The 19,049-nt window shown below is 34.7% G+C and overlaps 1 protein-coding gene and 1 pseudogene across 5 annotated transcripts in view; one reads left to right on the top strand and one right to left on the bottom strand.

Annotated features, from left to right (window-relative positions):
* Window positions 1-19,049, top strand: part of TLK1 (tousled like kinase 1) — a 126,495-nt gene that overhangs the window by 46,041 nt on the left and 61,405 nt on the right. For 3 of the 4 annotated variants that reach the window (XM_081051325.1, XM_081051324.1, XM_081051326.1), the window contains one exon: window positions 7,531-7,602. In XM_081051325.1, coding sequence (XP_080907451.1) covers window positions 7,531-7,602 — 72 coding nt within the window. Of the gene's footprint in view, window positions 1-7,530; window positions 7,603-8,664; window positions 8,724-19,049 lie in introns of those variants that run through there. The other variant, XM_081051327.1, reaches the window with a different exon arrangement.
* On the bottom strand, window positions 3,077-3,583 carry LOC308498972 (mitochondrial import inner membrane translocase subunit Tim23-like; annotated as a pseudogene). The gene has a single exon. The product of its transcript is annotated as a mitochondrial import inner membrane translocase subunit Tim23-like (transcript).

Genomic DNA, 19,049 nt, shown 5'->3' with positions numbered 1-19,049 from the left:
CAGTATCACGAGCCTCGTAAAGTGAATTGCTTCCCCTTTCACTGTATTATCAACATCCTGTATATAATAGGAAATGTTCATGGGAAGATGGTTAGGCATTTACCCTTAAAACTATCTTGGCCTGGGGTTTGTTGGGAAGGGAGGTGTTTTACTACCATTTAATTTCTTTAATATTACTTAGTTTGTTAATCCATTTCATTTAAGCTTTTCAAATTTAAGTGTATAGTGATAATACTTTTAAAAACCGCCTTTGTTATTTCCTTTCTTTTCATTCTTTCATATTTTCCTTTTCTGTACATTCTTGCCAGAGCTCCAATTAATCACTATTTCAAAGAAATAAATTTTGGTTTTAATCTATCTCACTGTTTTCTTTCCCATTCATTTTTGTCTTCATAATTTACTTGTTACTTTGGGTTTGCTCTGTGGCTCTCCTTCCAGCTATTGAATTGAATTAATTAGTTTATTTAAATAGAGACATAATTAATACACAATAAAATGTATAGATTTTAAATGTTCAGTTATGTGATCTCTCCATGGTTTTTACTAAGGTATAATTTACGTATAGTGAAATTAGCACTGTTTACTACATAATTCTGCTATAAGTTTTGACAAATGTATATAATTGTGTAACCTCCACCACAGATTAAGATATACAATAGTCCCTAAAGTATTCCCATGCCCTTTTGTAGTCAACGCCTCTAGGTTGCCCCTGGCAACCACTGATCTGTTTTCTGTTCTTGTAGATTTGCCAAAGAATATCATATAAATGGAATAAGTATTGTAATATGCAGCCTTTTGAGTGTGACTTCTTTTACCTTAACATAATGCATTCATTTGAGATTTGCTATGTTGTTGTATATTATCAATAGTTTGTTACTTTTTATTGCTAAATAGTATTTCATTGTATAAATATACCACACTTCTTTTTATTTTTGTTTTACAATTACAGTTGACATTCAATGTTTTATATTAGTTTCAGGTGTACAGCATAGTGGTTAGACATTTATATAATTTACAAGTGGTTCCCCTAATTTAGTTTAGCACCCACTTGGCACTATATAACATAATTATTATAATATTATTGACTATATTCTCTATGTTGTACTTTACATCCCCATGAATATTTTGTAACTACCAATTTGTGCTTCTTAATCCCTTCATCTTTTTCACCCAGCCCCTAACCCCCCTCCCATCTGGCAACCATCAGTTTGTTCTCTGTACCTATGAGTCTGTTTCTGTGTTGTTTGTTTATTCTGTTCTTTTGATTCCACATATAACCATACTTCTTTTTAATACTTAGGAACCAAGCTAGATTATGCTTGTTATGTGGTAGTCTCTTAGAAGAATGTTAGTCAACTGATGTAGAGGAATGTAGAATCAGAAAATTGCATTTAATATTCCCCAGTATAATTATTGATTAAGGCCAGGATCGTCAATGGATGCTAGAACCATTTAGTAAAATGTTATGGAGAACAAGGTCTCAAAGTTTTACCTTATAGATTAGTTATTAATTACAAAAGAGAATATGGGCCTTTCAAATGAAGAGATTCGTTGGTCACCACCATTTCTCCTAGATGAGAAACTTTTGGGTTGTTTCTAATATTTTGAGAATTACAAACAAAGCTACTATAAACTTTGTATATTCCCTTGTCTTAGATTTGGGAAATTGTTTATGTGGTGTAAAGACAAAGAATAGAACAATTTCCATCCCTCCGAAGTTTTCTTCTGCCCCTTTCCAGATATTGCCCACTTCTCAAACCCCTTTCCTGAACCCCTGTCTGATTTCGGTCACTACAGATTAGTTTTGCCTGTGTTTGAATTCCATGTAAATGGAATCATGCAGTGTACTCTTTTGTATCTGGCTTCTTTCATTTAACATAATATTTTTGAGAGCTGTCCATGTTGTTGTTGTTCAGCAGTTCATTCTTTTTTGTGGTATGGATATGCCAGAATTTGTTATCTATTTGTAGAGTGATACTTGTATGTTTTCAGTTTTTGCCTGTTACAAATAAGGGTGCCATAGATATTTTTGTACAAATCTTTTTGTAGATATATGTTTTCATTTCTCTTGGGGAAATACTTAGTGGAATAGGGTAGGAGTATGTTTTAACTTCATTGGAAACTGATAGTTTTCCAAAGTGTTTATATTGTTTCCTACTGTAACCAGCAGTGCATGTAAGAATTTTAATTGTTCCACATCCTTACCGCATTCGGTGTTACGATTCTTTCTTATTTTAGTGAGTGTGAATTAGAATCAGCTCAAGGGGTTTCCTTTTCTCTATGTCCTTGTCAACTCTTGTTATTTATGTCTTTTTGATAATAGCCATTCTGACGGGTAATGAGGTGATATCTCATTGTAATAAGATTTCTTTCTCTTTATCAATGGTTGATGTTACCTAAGTATGATTTTCTCTATACTTACTCTGTTTGGAGGAATTCACGAACTTCTTTAATCTGTAAATTTACGTCTTCCACCAAATTTGAGGACTTTCTGACTAGTAATTCTTCAGATTTTTTTTTCCTGTTCCTTTTTCTCTCCTGTGACTCCCAGTACACGTATATTAGACTGCTTAATAGTGTCTGGCAAATAATTTTTCTCTCTATTTAATTTAATTTCTTTTTTCCCTGTGTTCACCCTTTATTGGGAATACAGGGCAATATTAGAGTTTTGGGTCATTAAATGAACAAACGTGGTGATACAGTATTGACAACAATCATGACCTGGATTATGGGAGTAAGTGGTTTTCCAGGTCAGGAGTAGGAGAGAGAGCAGGTGCAAGATCTTCAAAGAGGAAAACCACATTACTCAGTCGCCAAAGGGTTTTGGCTTCAGCTCATTAATGGCTGGGAGAAGAGCCAGTTCTGCTCACCATCCATGATCTTCGTCACAACAAATTGGAATCTCCACAGTTTTTCCAACTAATTGTAGGTACAAGAGAGAATAACTCCAGACTGACTTACATAAATTGACCTGGATGACTGTTAAAGTATATTCTATTCACAAGTTGGCAAAATCGTCTGAGTGACTTTGGCTTAGGGAGCCTTTCATGGACTCTCACTGTATAGTGCAGAGAAGCTAGTGTTGGTCCTGTGTGCCTGTGATAGTTCCAGCTTCTGCTGTATTGAGGTCATCTTTGGCACCTCATGTTTTTTCAGTGATATCAAATGCACTATAGAGCAAAGCCTGAAAACCTAGTGTATTAACCCAAAATGCCTCTTGCCTCATCACCATGTTCAAAATCTGTATGTTTCTTTGTTTGGAACAGGCCGTGTTCTGGGTTTACTTCAATCCTAGCCTTAGACTATTCATTGCCCCACATGCAGCCCCTGTCATACAACATCCTCCAGTGGTAAAGAAGGTCAATTCACATCTGCCCCAGGTTTTATTAGCTCCACTTGGTAAAATAAACTCATCTGTGTCCTGCACGAGATGCCAGGGATCCACATGTCAGTAAGGAAACAGGATTCATACCAGTCAACAGGATGCTGGCCAAATCCACATGTGAGTAACCAGCTCCATGGCTCCATAAAAGCTGGCCGACTCCCCTGTGGGTTTGTTGCCACTTCGCCTGCCGCCCTCCATAGTGTTGCAGCAACCCTCCCGTCTGCTGCTCAGGCCGGGCTCGTCTGTATGGCCCCTGCTCCTCAGTAACAGTGGGGAGACCTATGTTGCCATCCACTCCTTCACATGCTGACCTTCTGGGTGCCCGGGCCCTGAATAATTTCTTTCGATCTTTAGTACTTTTGTCCATTCTGATGTTACGCCTGTCCAGTGAATTTTATTTTAGAGAGTGAATTTTCAGTTTTGGAATTGTCACCTGGCTCTTTTTTATATTTTTATTTTTCTGCTGAAATGTCCAATTCGTGCATTTGTTACAAGTATATTTTCCATGGTCATCGTGAGCGTACTTAACAGTAGCTGCGGTAAAATCTTTGCTAATTCTAATATCTGCGTTATCTTGTGGTTGGTCTCTATTGACTGTCTTTTCTCTTGAGTATGGGTCACATTTTTCTTGTTTCTTCATAAGTTTAGAAATTTTGTTTATATCCTGCACACTGTGAATGATACATTATGGTAGTGTTTTTCTGGAGAGTGTTGATTGTTTTTTTGGTTATGTGTATTAGCAAAGAATTAACTTGGCTAGACTGAAATCTAAACTATGTCTCCCCTACTGGGGACATCTCTTTACAGTTGTTTTAGCCTTGTCTGGACTACTTAGAGTCTGTTCCACTCTTGGAACAGATCAGTGACCGGCCAGAGACATGGGTAGAGGAAATGGGCAGAATTTGCAACTCTCTCTTTGTGGTGCTTTATTTTCTAGCATACGCCTTCTTACTTTCCAGCTGTTGTGGTAGTTCCAAACTCTGGGTTTTCAAGCCAGTAAGACTGCATGTTTCGATCCAAGTTTCAGCTACTCTGTGCAATTCACACTAGCATACTTCCCTCAGTCAAAAGCTGTAAAAACAGGAAACCCGCCCAGTTCTATTCCTTTCTTCCAAATGTTATCTCTTACCATAATCTGCTGACTTTTGGTTGCTCATATGCCTTCAGGTAGTTGTTTTTTATATTTTTTTCTAGAATTTTTAGTTATCTGTGGGAACATTGGTCTGATAAGAGGTATTCTGTTATTACTTGTAGCAGATTTGCATTTTTTAAATTGTTTTAAAAGGTAAAAATATCTGATGAATTTATATTGATACTACCAATTCAAATCAGAACTGTAAGGTTTTTATTTATGTCTGTATCTTCTTTCTTCTATACCAAGAATTGTGATTTTCAAGTACATAAAGCAGATGATAGAATTAGAATGTCACAATTATCTACTTCTTTCTATGTCCCCCACCCAGTTATTTTATTTCAAAATAACAATAGTTGTGCTATTACAATGACCAAAGTGATTACTGAAAAGTTAAAAAAATTTTTGCTTATGTTTTCTATTAAACCGTCCCCCAGTTTTTAAAACATTGTATTATTAACAACTTTAGCTATTAAACTTCATACTTTCTCCTTTTATTTCTTATTTAACCTTTATCAACAAGTAACATTATTGCTTGCCATCAGTTCTTAGGTTGAAACTCTATTCATTTTGATTGTCTACAGCTTGTTCTCTGTATTCTTTTGGAAGGGCTCATGTGAGCAGTATTTCTTGATTTCTGGCATTTTGATAACAGTTTACCTAAGCCTTCTATCTGTTAAAAATCAGTTTTATTGAATATAAAAAACTTTATTCGTATTTTCTGGAATATCTGAAATACATTATTACTGCATTTTCTTCTTGCATAAAGTGTTGCCTTTGAAAAATTGGATGTTGGCCTTCTGGGTGATATTCTTAGGTGTATATTGTGCTCTTTCAGGCAGTGGTTTCTATTTTTAAACAATTTCTATGAAGATTTCTTGAATTATAGTTTCTACTGTTTGTTTTCTCACGGCGGTACTCTTTAAAGACTTCTATTACCTAAGTGTTGGATCTTTCTTGCTTCCATAGTCGTTGCTTTCCCTCAAATCCTTTTCATCCTTTCATTTCTTTTGATTTCAAGTGTTCCTCCTTTTTACCTTCTAGTTCTCTTAACACTTTATCTGTTTGATGTATTTTCTCTTATCATTCAGGCTTAATCTTTATTTTTGAAACTTTTTTTCCAATTTCTAATGCTTTCCTGAGTTCTATTACCTGAATTTTTGAGTTTTTTGAAATTGATTTATGTTCTTTCATGTCTTGAGTCATTTTTGTAATGTCTTTTAGCTTAGTTCCAAATAGTAGGTTACAATTTTCACCTATTTTGTGAAATGTGTATGTGTTTCTGGTATGCTTTTATTATCGGGATATTATGTATGCTTTTATTATCAGGATGTTATTCTGTATCTTGCTTTCTTTTTTCTTATAATAACTTCATGGGATTTACCTACATCATTTTCTGTTGCCTTTTTTTTTGTTTGGTTTGTTTAGGGTGGCTCTTATAGTGCTCCCTCTGCTGTTGTTTTTGGGTACTCTTCAAAAGAGTGGTATTTGTTTTCTGAGATTTCTAGGCTCTGCTGCCTTCCTCACTTTTATTTTGATACTCTCTTTACTTTTTCTTTATTATACTTATTGTGCTCGATTTTGATTCCACACCCAGTAGTTTATCCTTATTATAACACCCTTAGTGAAGGATCAGTTTCAAGAGTTCATGGGCGCTCGATAGCACCAACTCAGACTTCACTATGGACCCCTGCACTTAGTCACTATTGGAAATGGCTGAAACCATTTCTGTACTCAAATCGACCTTCCGGTCAATGTGCATTTGCTGTTTTGGGAGTCTCTGTTCTCATATCTATCTGACACCCTATTTCCTTTTGCGTCCTCTCATACCATGAAGGTTCTGTGGTTGTTGGTAATCTGTTCCCACCTCCTACTTTGGAGGGGGGAATTCTTTGTCACCTATTTTTGTTGTAAATGTTGTCTGTGGATCTGGGGTTTATATTTTTATGTGGTGATTTAGGGATGCTCAAAAGCATTGGCATTGCCTCAGTTGTCCCTAAATCTTTCTAGTTTACCACTGCTTAATTGCTGTTTATAGTGTTCTTTGTTTCAAGTTTGATCATCTTACCCTAATTAGATTATAACGTCCTCTAAATAGTGATTGAATCTAATCAGTCCAAGTGCTATTTGTGTTGAAAACAACCTTTATAGTATCAGGCATAGGACTGGACACGTATGCAATACCGCAGAGTCATCAGTTTGGAAATTGGTCTAAGGATAATTATATCAGCTGGGCCTGCCTGAACATGAAGTTCATTCATTTGTCATCTTTGGCATATATACCATACCCTGTCATCCTCTGGTCTAAACATAGTTTGGAAGACGTTGATCAGATGTCTTCTGATCCCAGAAAGTCCCATACCGATTATCCCAAAAAGTCCACAAAAATAGTAAGCATCATAGAAACATATTGGAAACAGCAAATGTTATCCTGAAGAATAACAGATTATTTCTGTTTGTCACAGTTTAAAAACATTGTAAAGGAATTATAGAAACTCTTGAGCGGAGCAATTAAAATATTCAAGATGGTAAAAAAAAATTTTTAAACGACTAAGGCAAAACAAACAAAAAAAACAAAGATTGTCCAGTTTATTAAGATGAAGAGAGGCAAATGGGTGTGTGGGTGGGATACGATGGAATTGGATAAGATTGTGAAGGGCATTAAGGAACACAAATAATACTTTCAGTTAAAGGAAACATTAGTTTGTATACATTAGGTGGTAGTTTTAGGAATATTCTTATCCTAACAATAGCCCGATTCCTTTGCTTCTGAATTTGGTATTCTAAAATCAGCTAACACAAGTCAGTTCCTGAAACAGCAGAACTTTACTGAGTTGATAAAATTTTCCAATATTTATAGTGTTAATAAGTTGGTATTTCTTATTTTTACTTCATTTGACTTCCTTGCTTAAAAGAAATCATACCTTTTCATTTCTGAAGATAGATTATTTACATTGTAGTATGCTTCATTTAAAATTACTTCTAATTTTTCCCTTTTAAAAATCTTTAACAGGCTTCAACAAATAATGAAAGTTCTAATCACAGTTTTGGAAGTTTGGGATCTTTAAGTGACAAAGAATCAGAGGTAAGTAACTTTATTTTAAATATGGTGCTATTAAAGTAAAAGATGAAATTAACCTTTTTTTAAAAAATTAAATAGGTTTTTGTCTTCATCAATCCTTGTGCCAAAGGTTACTACTTTTTAAGTTTCCTGTAGGAGCATTTTATTCTGCCTTATGAAGCACAGCATTCAGATTGAAGACTTTTTGGTGTTAGAAAGAAAATATATTTTCTTTGGTTATGTAGCTGAACTTGTACATTAGTGGTATAGATGGTTTCAATGGAAGACAGTGACTAGCCATTCATAATTCTAGGAGATGAAGGTGGTTTTTATAATGTATTGTTTCACAGTTTTCTACTATTTCTTGTTATACTTACCAGTTTGGTCCTGAGTAAGGGTTTGTTTACTTTCTAAGGTACAGATATAATTTTTTTTCTCTTTTTGAAATTTTTTGTGGAATTTCATGCTGTTGGTTTTCACTTTTCGTATTTAAAAATATCTGAAAAACCCCTCCTCTCCCATCCACTTACCCTACTAAGAAAATACATGGGATTTTGTAAGTAGGCATTTGGATCCATTGTATAGTTCACACTGAGCGTGATGTACTTGATGGCATCGTTTTAAAATGTACAGACAGGAATTTCTTTGGGTTTTAGCATTCACTTGCTGATGCTGCAACTTTACTTTTTGTGGCTGTAGCTTTTAATATCGTGTCTTCTTGAATTACAGAGTTCTGTCGTGTGTGTGTGTGTGTGTGTGTGTGTGTGTGTGTGTTTTCCCTGTCAAAGTGAACTTATTTCTACCTGATCCATTTTAGTCTTTTTCCTATTTGGGTTAGTGTCGATATATCACCTTGGTAAATACCAATAGGTTGTTAGCACTCAGTAGCTCTTAGCCATTTAGTTTTGGTGTTCAGTAGAAAGGGAATATCAAAAGTGTCATCTTTTTAAAGCCCCGTGTTACTGAAAGTATCTAGGAATCTGTAGGGTAGACAGTTTGTGCGGTTCTGTGCAGGCTCCCTGACACTCCAGAGGAGTGTGGCATAGGGCTTTCACTCATCAGGCTTTCCCTTCCACAGAGACAACTGGCAGGCAGCTGAAAGGAGTGCAAGTGCCGGGACTTTATCTGCAGTAGGTTCCCGTGAGGTAAGCGTTAGTAGCCCCTGTAGCACCAGATGATCCCAGTTTAGTTTTTTATTAAATTCACACACTTGTACTGAGTCCTTCAAAATCGTAGGTTTAGATCTAGTCAAAGTACAGTTTTTCCAAAACTACATCAAGAATTTTCACTTTATATTTCCTGGACTTTCAAATATATCTTGATATTTCCAGATTTGGGTCTATTTAGTAACTTCACATGCCTCCTCTTTCATAGGCTTTTATGTTATGAAGAGCGATACAATCATTTTAGATATTTCTCTTTTCTGTTCACCACATCTGGTGTTTTTGATAGATGTTTTTAAAAATAGTAAAACATAGTAGAAGTTAGATCAGCTATTACATATATTTCTATGTTCTTTATAGATGCAGTCTTTGGCTTCTTTTCAAAAGACTCATTCTATAAGAAAATACCACTTCCCTGTAAAGAATTCAAAGGATCACTTTGGGCTATATTTTTAGTTAAAAATGTTTTGTTTTATTTTTTCTTTTAAGACCATAGTGGCATTTGCATTGAAATACAGTTTGGTTCACTATTGATTGCACGTAGCTTTATTTGTATAGAAATTTTGACATTTAGGGCAGTAATAGAAAAATCTTAAAAATCTTTTGTCTTTTGCTGTTCTGAGTTCTATATCTGGAAGTTTAATAAATGAGTGACACAGTATTTTGGAAATGACTACATATTATCCATTTCCTCAAGATTTAAAGAAGCAAATTTTTTTTTGTCTTTCCATTTTAAGGAGCTACGTATCTGGAAAATGATTCCCAGGTTTTATTTCTAAACTAGATACTTTAATTAATGAATTCCCTTGAGGTGAAATTTCATACACATCAAGATACAGGTATTCATAGCTCATTAAGTCAAGTTGTTGGGAGTAAACAATAAATTGCAAGATGGTAGTACTTCTTTTTCCCCCAGTACCCCTAGAAATAGAGTTTACGTAGTATTCCATTGTTTTCTGATGTCATTTTATTCTTTTGGTAACCCATTTCCTGATCATTACTTTTTAAAACAATAATAGCTTTTTTTGTTGTTTTTATGAACAAATAGTAATAACAGGTTTAGTTAAAAAAGAAAAAGAAAAAAGGCAGTTCTCTACCACCCACCCTTATGACAGCCTACTTTCTATTCTTTTAGCTTTTCTTCCTGGTATTTATTTCCACATTTTAATATAAGTAATGTGCATATCTTGCTATTTTGTTTCATCAATTGGACATTATCTGTTGAAACCCTCTTAGTATTTATAAAGATTAGATTACTAATATCCCTTTCCTCTACTCTATCCTCCTACCCAATAATCTTTGCAGATACCCAGAACCCTCCTGTTTTCATCTATCTTTTACTACTAAAACTGAAAAGCACCTGATATTTTCTGTTGGGCTCATTGAATCTACTTCAACTGAAAGTTTTTATTTCAGTTTATATATGATTACTTCATAATGCCTTTTATTTCTGAATGTAAATTTGTAGAACAAAATGGATTTTCCTTTTGTTAATGAAATTGCCTAGTAGGTAGGAGGGTGCTGGTATTTTTTTTTGGTTTATTTTACAACACTGCAGGTTTATTCAACAGGCTCCAGAAATTCACTGTGTTTTCGTTAAGCATTTGTTACTTATCTATTATCTTCTAACCTCTGTGCCCAAGCACAGAGAATATAAAGATGACTAGGAAACTATCCCTGCCTTCATATAAGATCAGTGTCTAGTAAGACAGACTGTTTCATAAACAGTGTGGGCTGTGCTAGCATAGATGGAAGCACAAGATACTATGGGATCAAACAGCAAGGACCCCTAATTTTATCTGCCTGCAGTAGGGAAGTTGGGAGAGAAACAAAGAGGTCTTCAAAGAAGAAATGATAGTTGTTAGGAAAAGCCGTGAATTCATCCTAGAGGACAGGGGCAAAGTGTGAGAAGGCAGGCAGGCAGGCAGAGAGGTACTAAGATATACTTTTGCTTTCACATAGAAGCATGGCAGGTAGTTTTGTTCAAGACGTAGGGCAGTGATTCTCAACGCCCAGTTGGACTTTAGATCACCTGAGGAGCTTAAGGAAAATGCCATGCCTACCTAGGTGATTCAGCTGGTTTGCAAACTTCAATATAATAAGGGAGGATATGCAGGAATGGTAAAAGGTAAGCAAGGGTCAGGGTTTAAAAGCACCTGTATTTCATAGTAAGAAATTTGGACTTTTATGTAGGTTATGGAGAGCCACTGAAGCAGGGGAAACAAAAGACGAAGTAGAGATGAAGGCACTTCCCAGGTGGCAGTGTAGAGGACAGGATTGGAGGGAAGTGAAACCTAAATTGGGAAGATTATTGATTTCAGGGTTACTAAGCCTTTGCAAACTCCAACCCTCCAAAGTTTAATATTAGGAGGAAAAGCTTCAAATGGGAGGCGTTCTAATTATGGTGTTCTCAAGTTTGCTGTTTGGGCTCTGCCTTCTCCTTCAGATTCTTTAACTTTGGGTATTGATGCCGTCACCACCGAGACCCAAGCTTCTCATGACTTCATGTGCAAGTGAATTACCACGGATTCTTATGTCTATAGGTCTCTAGTGGGGGTTTGCATTTCTCCAACAAGCTCTCAACTTCCACTAGACTTAAAAGGGAGGATCAGTAGTGTTTGATGACTGAATGTGGGGAAAAGAAGGAAAGGGAAGTGCCTAGGATTACTGTAAGGTATCTAACTTTAGGCGATAACTCAGGAAAGAAAGGGATCAGGCTAGAGATGAAGACTTAGGAGTGTCTGGCATTAGGTGTGAAAGGACTGGGTGATCTGAGGATTCCTGGGGGTTCCTGAGACTCTTTCAGGGGGTCCACAAATTTAAAACAATTTTTATAATAGTGCTGAGACATTATTTGCCTTTTTTGCCATAACGCTAAGACATATTTGGCTTTCAAAATTTTTCATTTTCTCATGAACTTACCATGAAGATATCCAGAGGCTCTATGACACATGATATCATCACTGATGATTTAGGGATTATGTACTTGTGTATTCTGGTGTTTAAAAGTTGTTTAGTTTTAAATTCTAAAATGGTAAATACCAAAAGTTACATCCCACATAAATAACAGCTCTTTGTGCTGGAGAAAGGAAGTGGATAGATAGTAGGAAGAAAAACAGGAGAAAGTGAAGGAGAAGAATAATTAACAGAATTAAATGTCACAGAAGTCATTTAAGATAATGACTGTAAAAAGTGACTAAGAATTTGTCACTTAGGCTTTGTTTTAGCAGATTAATGGGAGCAAGATGCCAGATTATAGTAAGTTAAGGAACCATTGGATAGTGAGGAAATAGTAACAGCAAGTTTTGACTACTCTTGGCAGAATCTTGACTCTGAAAGAAACAGTTTCTAGAGTCTAACAGGCTTGACATATTATGTGTTAATAAAGAAAAAAGGGTCATAGCAGAGCTATGATGGAACAAAGAAAGTTCTGAAGAGTGAGGAGAAAATAGAACTGAAACGCAGCCCGTATCCTGGAGGCTGTCTGCGTAGTGAGACCCAGACCCTGCTGGGCAGGGTTAGCTGTGGTCCTTTCTTCTGAGGGGTGAACTTCCACACCTAGCAACCTCCTACTTCACAGTGAAAATAGAAGTTATTAGCTGACGGAAAGAATCATGAATAGGTTGTGGGTGTGAGGAGAAGGATAACAAATTTTATGGGAGGGTCAGGGAAAGGAGTTGGGGACGGGGTAACTCATACTTTATTTAAATGTTTTAGAGTACTTGAAGGAGTTAGAAACATGGTCTGTATGCCTTATCTGCTGGCTAAACGTCCAGATTATTTTGTGGTGATAAAAGAAGGAATCCATGCCTTGATCCATCCATTTGTAGTTCTTGCAGGACCCTTTCATGTCTAAACACAAACACCTTCTCTACTTTCTCTAAATTCTGTAATTGCTGTCCCCATCCTACCTTACCCCAGCCTGCTAAGATAAATTAGGTAGGTATCTTGTAGCTTATTTGGGATTTATAGTGAATATTAATACTATAAACGTTCCTCCTCCCTGCCTCTCCTTTTGGAGACCCTAGAATATATTTCTCTGCTTTCTTTTATTCTCACTGAAGTGGAGTATTTGTGTCTAATTATAAGACTGGATATAAACATCATTGAATTATATCATCTTTAATGTTGGAGAAACACATTTAAGTATATACATATGTGCTTACTACATAATAATGTTTGTAAAGCAGACGCATACACGTGTCAGATTATTGTGTTTTGCCTCCATTTAATCTTTAATATTCATCTTCTATGTAACCTGAATTAGAATTGAACAATTTAAAATATATTCTCTCTCTTTCGCGCACCAAAGTATTTGTTTCCCTTCCTCCTGGGTAATGATCAATTCTTTAGCTCTCTATGACCCTCTCCTTAGCACATTAGCATTAAATTAATTTATTTTTGATCCAAGTGCATTTGGGGATTTTTGGGTTATTTAAGATTAAGGATTTTAAGTTCAGATGTGGAAGCTGGGGCAATTGTTCATCTAGACATTTAAACTTAGTTCAACTTTCAGAATTGTAACGACTGTAATGAAAGAATATAATACAGATATGATGACTTGATTGTCTTAATTTACCTCTAACGATGATTAATGAAGACCCTTTTGTGAAAGAAGATCTGTGATTAGCTTTCTCATTTGAATTAAGTTTCTAGAAGTAGTCTTGGAACTTAGTTTTTTCTTTTTCCCCTCAGTTGACTTGAAGTTACAATATTGAAGACACTTTGAAGCATTAATGCTTTGTTCTGTTCTTTTTTTAAAGGGCCACATTGTGTGTGCTTTTTTATTTTCATATTTTGGAGGAAGTAGAAATTAAAAGTAGTAGGCAATTAGACCTAAAACTAACTTGGACCTGGCTTCAGGAAGGCATTATTTCCATTTCTAGAACTTCATACTGTTTATAGTTATTTAATAGGTTTTTAAATGTAGAATCTTATTTTTTGAATAAGGTATTTTAAAATTGCATATAAACATGCATAAATTGATTAAATGGGTTGTCTTCTATTCTTAGTAAATCAGCTAGATTAGGAGAGTGATGAGTATTTCCTGTTTTTACCTTGCTTTTATATACATACCCATCTCTACTTTTTCCTGTTTCCTTTTTGCCTTCTTAATAATTGTGTTTAGTTTGAATGTTTCCTCAGTGAACACTTAGGTACCCAGGATTGATTGGAAGTTATGATTTTATTTGAAAATAGAGGTATTACTGGCCATAATTTACGTTTTAGATTGATTTTTAAAAATTCATTGAAGTTTTACTTGTCTGTACATATTTGTTAAATCCCGTACAGATCTTTTCTTTAATGTCTTAGTTTGAGTAAGAAAGAAGAAAATTTGAAAACCGAATTTAATGATATATAATTTAAGAATCATCAAAAATTGCATTTTATTCCTATTCCCCTCCGAATGAATTACTTTGTCTTTGACTTTGTTCTGTTTATATCTGTTCAGCTTCTCAAGATTGTTAGACACCTAGTCATTTTTAAGGAATATCCTTTGTATCCTGCTGCCTGCATTATTTTCTAAAATGTTTTAGCTTGATAAATGGTCTTTGTGGCGTTCTATTTGATGGGCTCCTATGTCGTCTTCTTTACTTCTTCCAGCCGGTAGTATTTTCTCACTTCTTGCTGTTAGGTGGACCAAATCATAAATCTTAGTAAGCACTATTACGTCATTTGTTTTGCTGAGACACTGTATGTAACAGTATTGCTATATACAGTGTACAGTATGTACAGTAACATTGTCTTGAAGGTGGGTACTGTGGGTGTGCATGCAGAATTGTGTATTTTGTAACACTAATAAAGACATTGTCTCAGTAGGGGAATAAATTTGTGGGGTTTTTTCTCTCTCCCTTATTAAAACTAATAATCAAATTTATAAATTACAGGATTTAAAAGTTCCTGTGAAAAACCTGGAATTACTTTGTGAATTTTTCTTTTATTTCAAAGAAAAAACTGTATTTAATGCTAACACCATACATTAAAGGACATGCTCTTACAGGAACTGTATTCAGCTATAAGTTAGTGTGTCTTACTGCAAAGCCATATGATAGGGTTCACAGCAAAGAAAGCGGCTCTATTCTGGTTGAATACACTCATATATGTCCTTAGTCTCCCGGAAGGAAAAGTGAACTGGAAACCAAATGTGGGTCTGATACTGACTCTGTGCCTCTGTTTTTATAAAGATGGAGGACTGTGTGTCAAAATCATCTGGGAAGCTTTATCAAAGTAAAAGTACGCAGACTTTTTGCCCGGAAATTCTCATATACTCTGTCTAGATAATCTTGCAATTTCTTATAAATCATGAAATCTTGAAATAATTCAGTAAGCCAGTTGTTTATCAAGCAAACATACAGCTGTTAAACGTTTCCCTTTATAAAAGTGCATTTAGTATGGGTGGTTGGTTATTTTTAGAGCAGGAAAGTTCTAAGCTGATTGATGAGAAGATAGGAAGAGGAAAATGCCAGGTCGTTTTTAAAATGAAGATACACTTTGAAGTGAAACTTGGTATTCCGCTTGACCATAGTAGGTGGTCAGAAAATACTTGTTGAATAAATATATTTAACTTCACTTTAGTTGTAGCTTGGTAGTTTTTGTGTCAGTACAAATGATTCTGATGTATTCATCAAAGCAAGGTTTCTAAACCGTAACAGCATTGACATTTGGGGCCAGATAATTCTTGGGGGTAAGGAGGGTTGTCCTGAGCAATGTAGGATGTGTGGTCGCCTCCCTGTCTAACACATCAGATGTCTGAAGCCCACAGTTGTTGCAACCACCAGTGTTCTCCAGAGATTGCCAGATACTCTGGGGGCAATCTCCTCGGCTTGACAACCACTCCATTAATGAAGGAGGGAAAATAGTTGTAACACGTTATCTGGGAAGCTAGATTACAGCTATGTAAGTTTCACATCTCTAAGTGTGGAAACAGAAGCCCAAGAAGATTAATTTGCCCACAGATAATGTTAACAAGAGTCAAAATTCTAATTTCAGTGTCTTTTATTTCAAAGCAATGCTCCTTAACTCCTGTGCTATGCTCTCTCTGTGTAACTAAGATGGTGTATAACTTAATTAGTTAGACAAATGACCCTAGTAGTCTTTTGACAAAAAATGGTGTTCTTTTTTGGAAATATTTAGATGTAAGATGATTTGTAGTAATCATCAAATTTGCCAATCCAAGCTATGCCTGGACTTACAGCACTTCACAAATGTTTTATCTGATAAGTATTGCTTTTAGACTGAATTTTAAGGGCATTCAGCACAAGCTGACGTTTCTGAGAGATTTGGTTTCAATGTCTTATGGTAGAGTTTTTAAAATAGTAGATGTATCTTTATGTCAGCAGAACATAATGATTATTTTACAAATTTTCTTTAAGATTCTCATTTTCTAGGATAACCGAGTAACCATGACAACCAATTAGACTTCTTATATCCTAATGAGATATACGTATGCTATATGTCACAATTTTGGTCTTTAATTCTTAATGGAAGATTATATAAAGAATAACTTCCTAAATTTAGACATTCTCTAAAGTGGAATATGCAGGAAACACATGACTTATGATTATCTTATATGTAGATTGACCATTGCTAATCCTGATGATACATCAGCATCGTTTTTCAAAAATAAGAACTTTTCAAAAACAAGAATTTCTTTGGTGTCTTTCCAGAGATGGTTGAATTTGGAAAGGGGATTTCATCATGAACTTTAAATAAAAGTTTTGAAAAGTGATTTTGATACACAGTCAACATTGAGAATCTGTGCTATTAGATAAATGATAGAACAATTTCTTTTAAAAAATAAAACAAGAAATCCTCTTTTTCTGGTTATAAATGTAATATTGCTATAGAGAAAACAACAATGAAATACCTTTTTTTTTTAACACATCACATAGACAGAGCTCAGATTGGTGGGTATTCTTATACAATGTCAGTGTATGTGTAGATTGATATTGCCTTTGAAAATGCAATTTGACAATATCTTTAAATGTTTAAACGTGCCTATTGTGATACAGCATTTACTCTTAAAAGTGTCTCTCCCAAAGCAATAATTGCATGAGGACCTCTAGGGATTCACGTTCAAGGAAATGTCTATAGGGATATTGTACAGGAGCATGTTACTGTATCATGAGTGTCATAATGGAAGAAAAGTTATGAAATCACTGTTCTAAATTGTATTATTATTAGTACTCTCAAAATGCCAACATTTCTAGAATCAGTTATCTTCAAAATTTGTTTTTTCCTCCAACAGCAGTTGCTCTGTGTGGCTCTTTTATTCTGGTTGTATGATTTGAAAACAACTTACCAGATTATATAAATAAAGGAGAAAGTCCAACTTTTAAATTTTATGGTTTATGCTATTTAGCAAATAAAACCTTAAAGGGAAAGCCAGAGAAGAGAAAATGCTGAGAAATAGTTATGTTACATAAATAATAAGAAAATGGCAAATAGTACTGCATTTTATCAATATTGAAGACTTAGTACATATGTTCCTTTTAAATATATGTGAATGCAAATTAAAATGTGTCCAGGTGATAGGAGCTTAAGAAGTCAGACTGTAAGGTGGCAAGTAAAGTAGTTTTAAAAATTGAGAGTAAAATTGTTTTAGTATTGTGTTGACGTACTGATAGGTTGTGGGAGCTGCATATTTGTGAAGGGAGTAAAAATCTTCCAGGCTTTTAAAAATAGGAGCTGGCACACTTTAAGTTACCGCTAAGACAGCATGCATTTTAGTTGGGTGGTTACCCGGTTTTGTCTTATTGGCTCTTTACCATCTTTGATATTACATATTATTAAATAATAAAGGCAATATAGCAGATATTAGGCTACACTCAGATTTGCCGATACATTGATTGGATTTACTTTGAACAGCAAGGAAATGCTCTTACTCAGAGATAGGATCCCAAAATGTTGCAAACATAAACTTTTTTACACTAAATATTGAAATCAGCAATATAACCCTGATCTTCTTTAGGTGTTAAAGATTCAAGCAAACATTTCCAGATAATAGTTCTCAAATTAAAGTTTTGACTCTTGGGCAGAGACAGGCTCTGTGAATTTCACATCTTCCCAGCTCAAAATCATCCTTGAATTAGGACGTACATATTTCATGATAGTTTTTATCTAAATGTAAATTGGATACAAAACAGCAAGGAAATTATCACAATTTCAGTGTTCTTATAGTGCATAATTCTAACCTAGTTTTTATAGCAAAAGGTTGGAAGAAACAGTACATTTGATATTCTTGAATAGCACATCTATTTTACATTGACTATTCTTACAAGGCTCCAGATTTTCTGTTCTCATTCCAGGCTGTTTTGATACGTGCCGTTGAATTAAAGATTTTTCCAGCATTTTCCTGTCTCACATCTAGTTCAATAAATTGTGCCTAGAAATGTGGATAAAAATTGAACATTATTATTTCCAGCTGCAAGCAAAAAGATTAGTCATGCCATTTGTTCACATGTAGTGACCTTGAATTTGATACCTGAGTAACTATATGCATCATTGGAATAGCCAACGAGTTGTATTTTTGAAGCTAATCTTTAGCTAAATGAGTTGATCAGAAAAAAATCAGTCTGACAAGTTTGAGGATTGAATACTTTGTTAGGGATATTGTTTAATATTAAAGTAACTTTCTATTTTAAAGCATTTTTTCATTTAACAGAAAGAAATTAACTATATCTGTGTCTACTAAGTATAATGATTTTATTAGAGATCATGATACCGGACTTTTTGTTGTCTGTTCAGTCAGGGCTGACCAACTCTACTTAAAGAAGAGGTAAAGAATACATTTTAATGTCCACTCCTTTTTCTTTTCTTGATGTTACAGTATCTTTTTACATACTGTTACAATTTTCAATAATGAATTTATGCCAACAGTTTCAAATGTCTGTCTAGTTGGAGGCTTGTGAGGTAATTATCTGTTTTCATGAAACAATCCATATTGATTTATCTCCCTCATTCTGTAACCATGTTCAGATTTCTGTTTTGTTTTCTTATATTTGGTCTTATTTGCATTGAAGAAAGACACATTTGTTTTTATTTTAAGGTAAACCAAGGCACATGATTAAATATGAAAAGTTTGTTTAATAATCACTGGGCTTACATGCCAAATGAAATTGGAACATTAGTTTAATTATGTCACTATTATCTCTTTAGTCCTTTAGAGTTGTCTTTGTTTTTTGAACGTACTTTCAACTGCTAGAAAATACTGTGTAAATTCACACTAATATCTTGGAACATTTAAATGCCAGAGTAATCATTCAGGTTTTGGTATGATTACAAATTAGCATGTATAAAGCTAAGTTG

This window comes from Rhinolophus hipposideros (genome assembly GCF_964194185.1).
Source record: "Rhinolophus hipposideros genome assembly, chromosome: 6".
NCBI classification, from domain to species: domain Eukaryota; kingdom Metazoa; phylum Chordata; class Mammalia; order Chiroptera; family Rhinolophidae; genus Rhinolophus; species Rhinolophus hipposideros.
The sequence above is the reverse complement of the archived record's forward strand: the minus strand, read 5'-3'. Positions and strand labels throughout refer to the sequence as shown.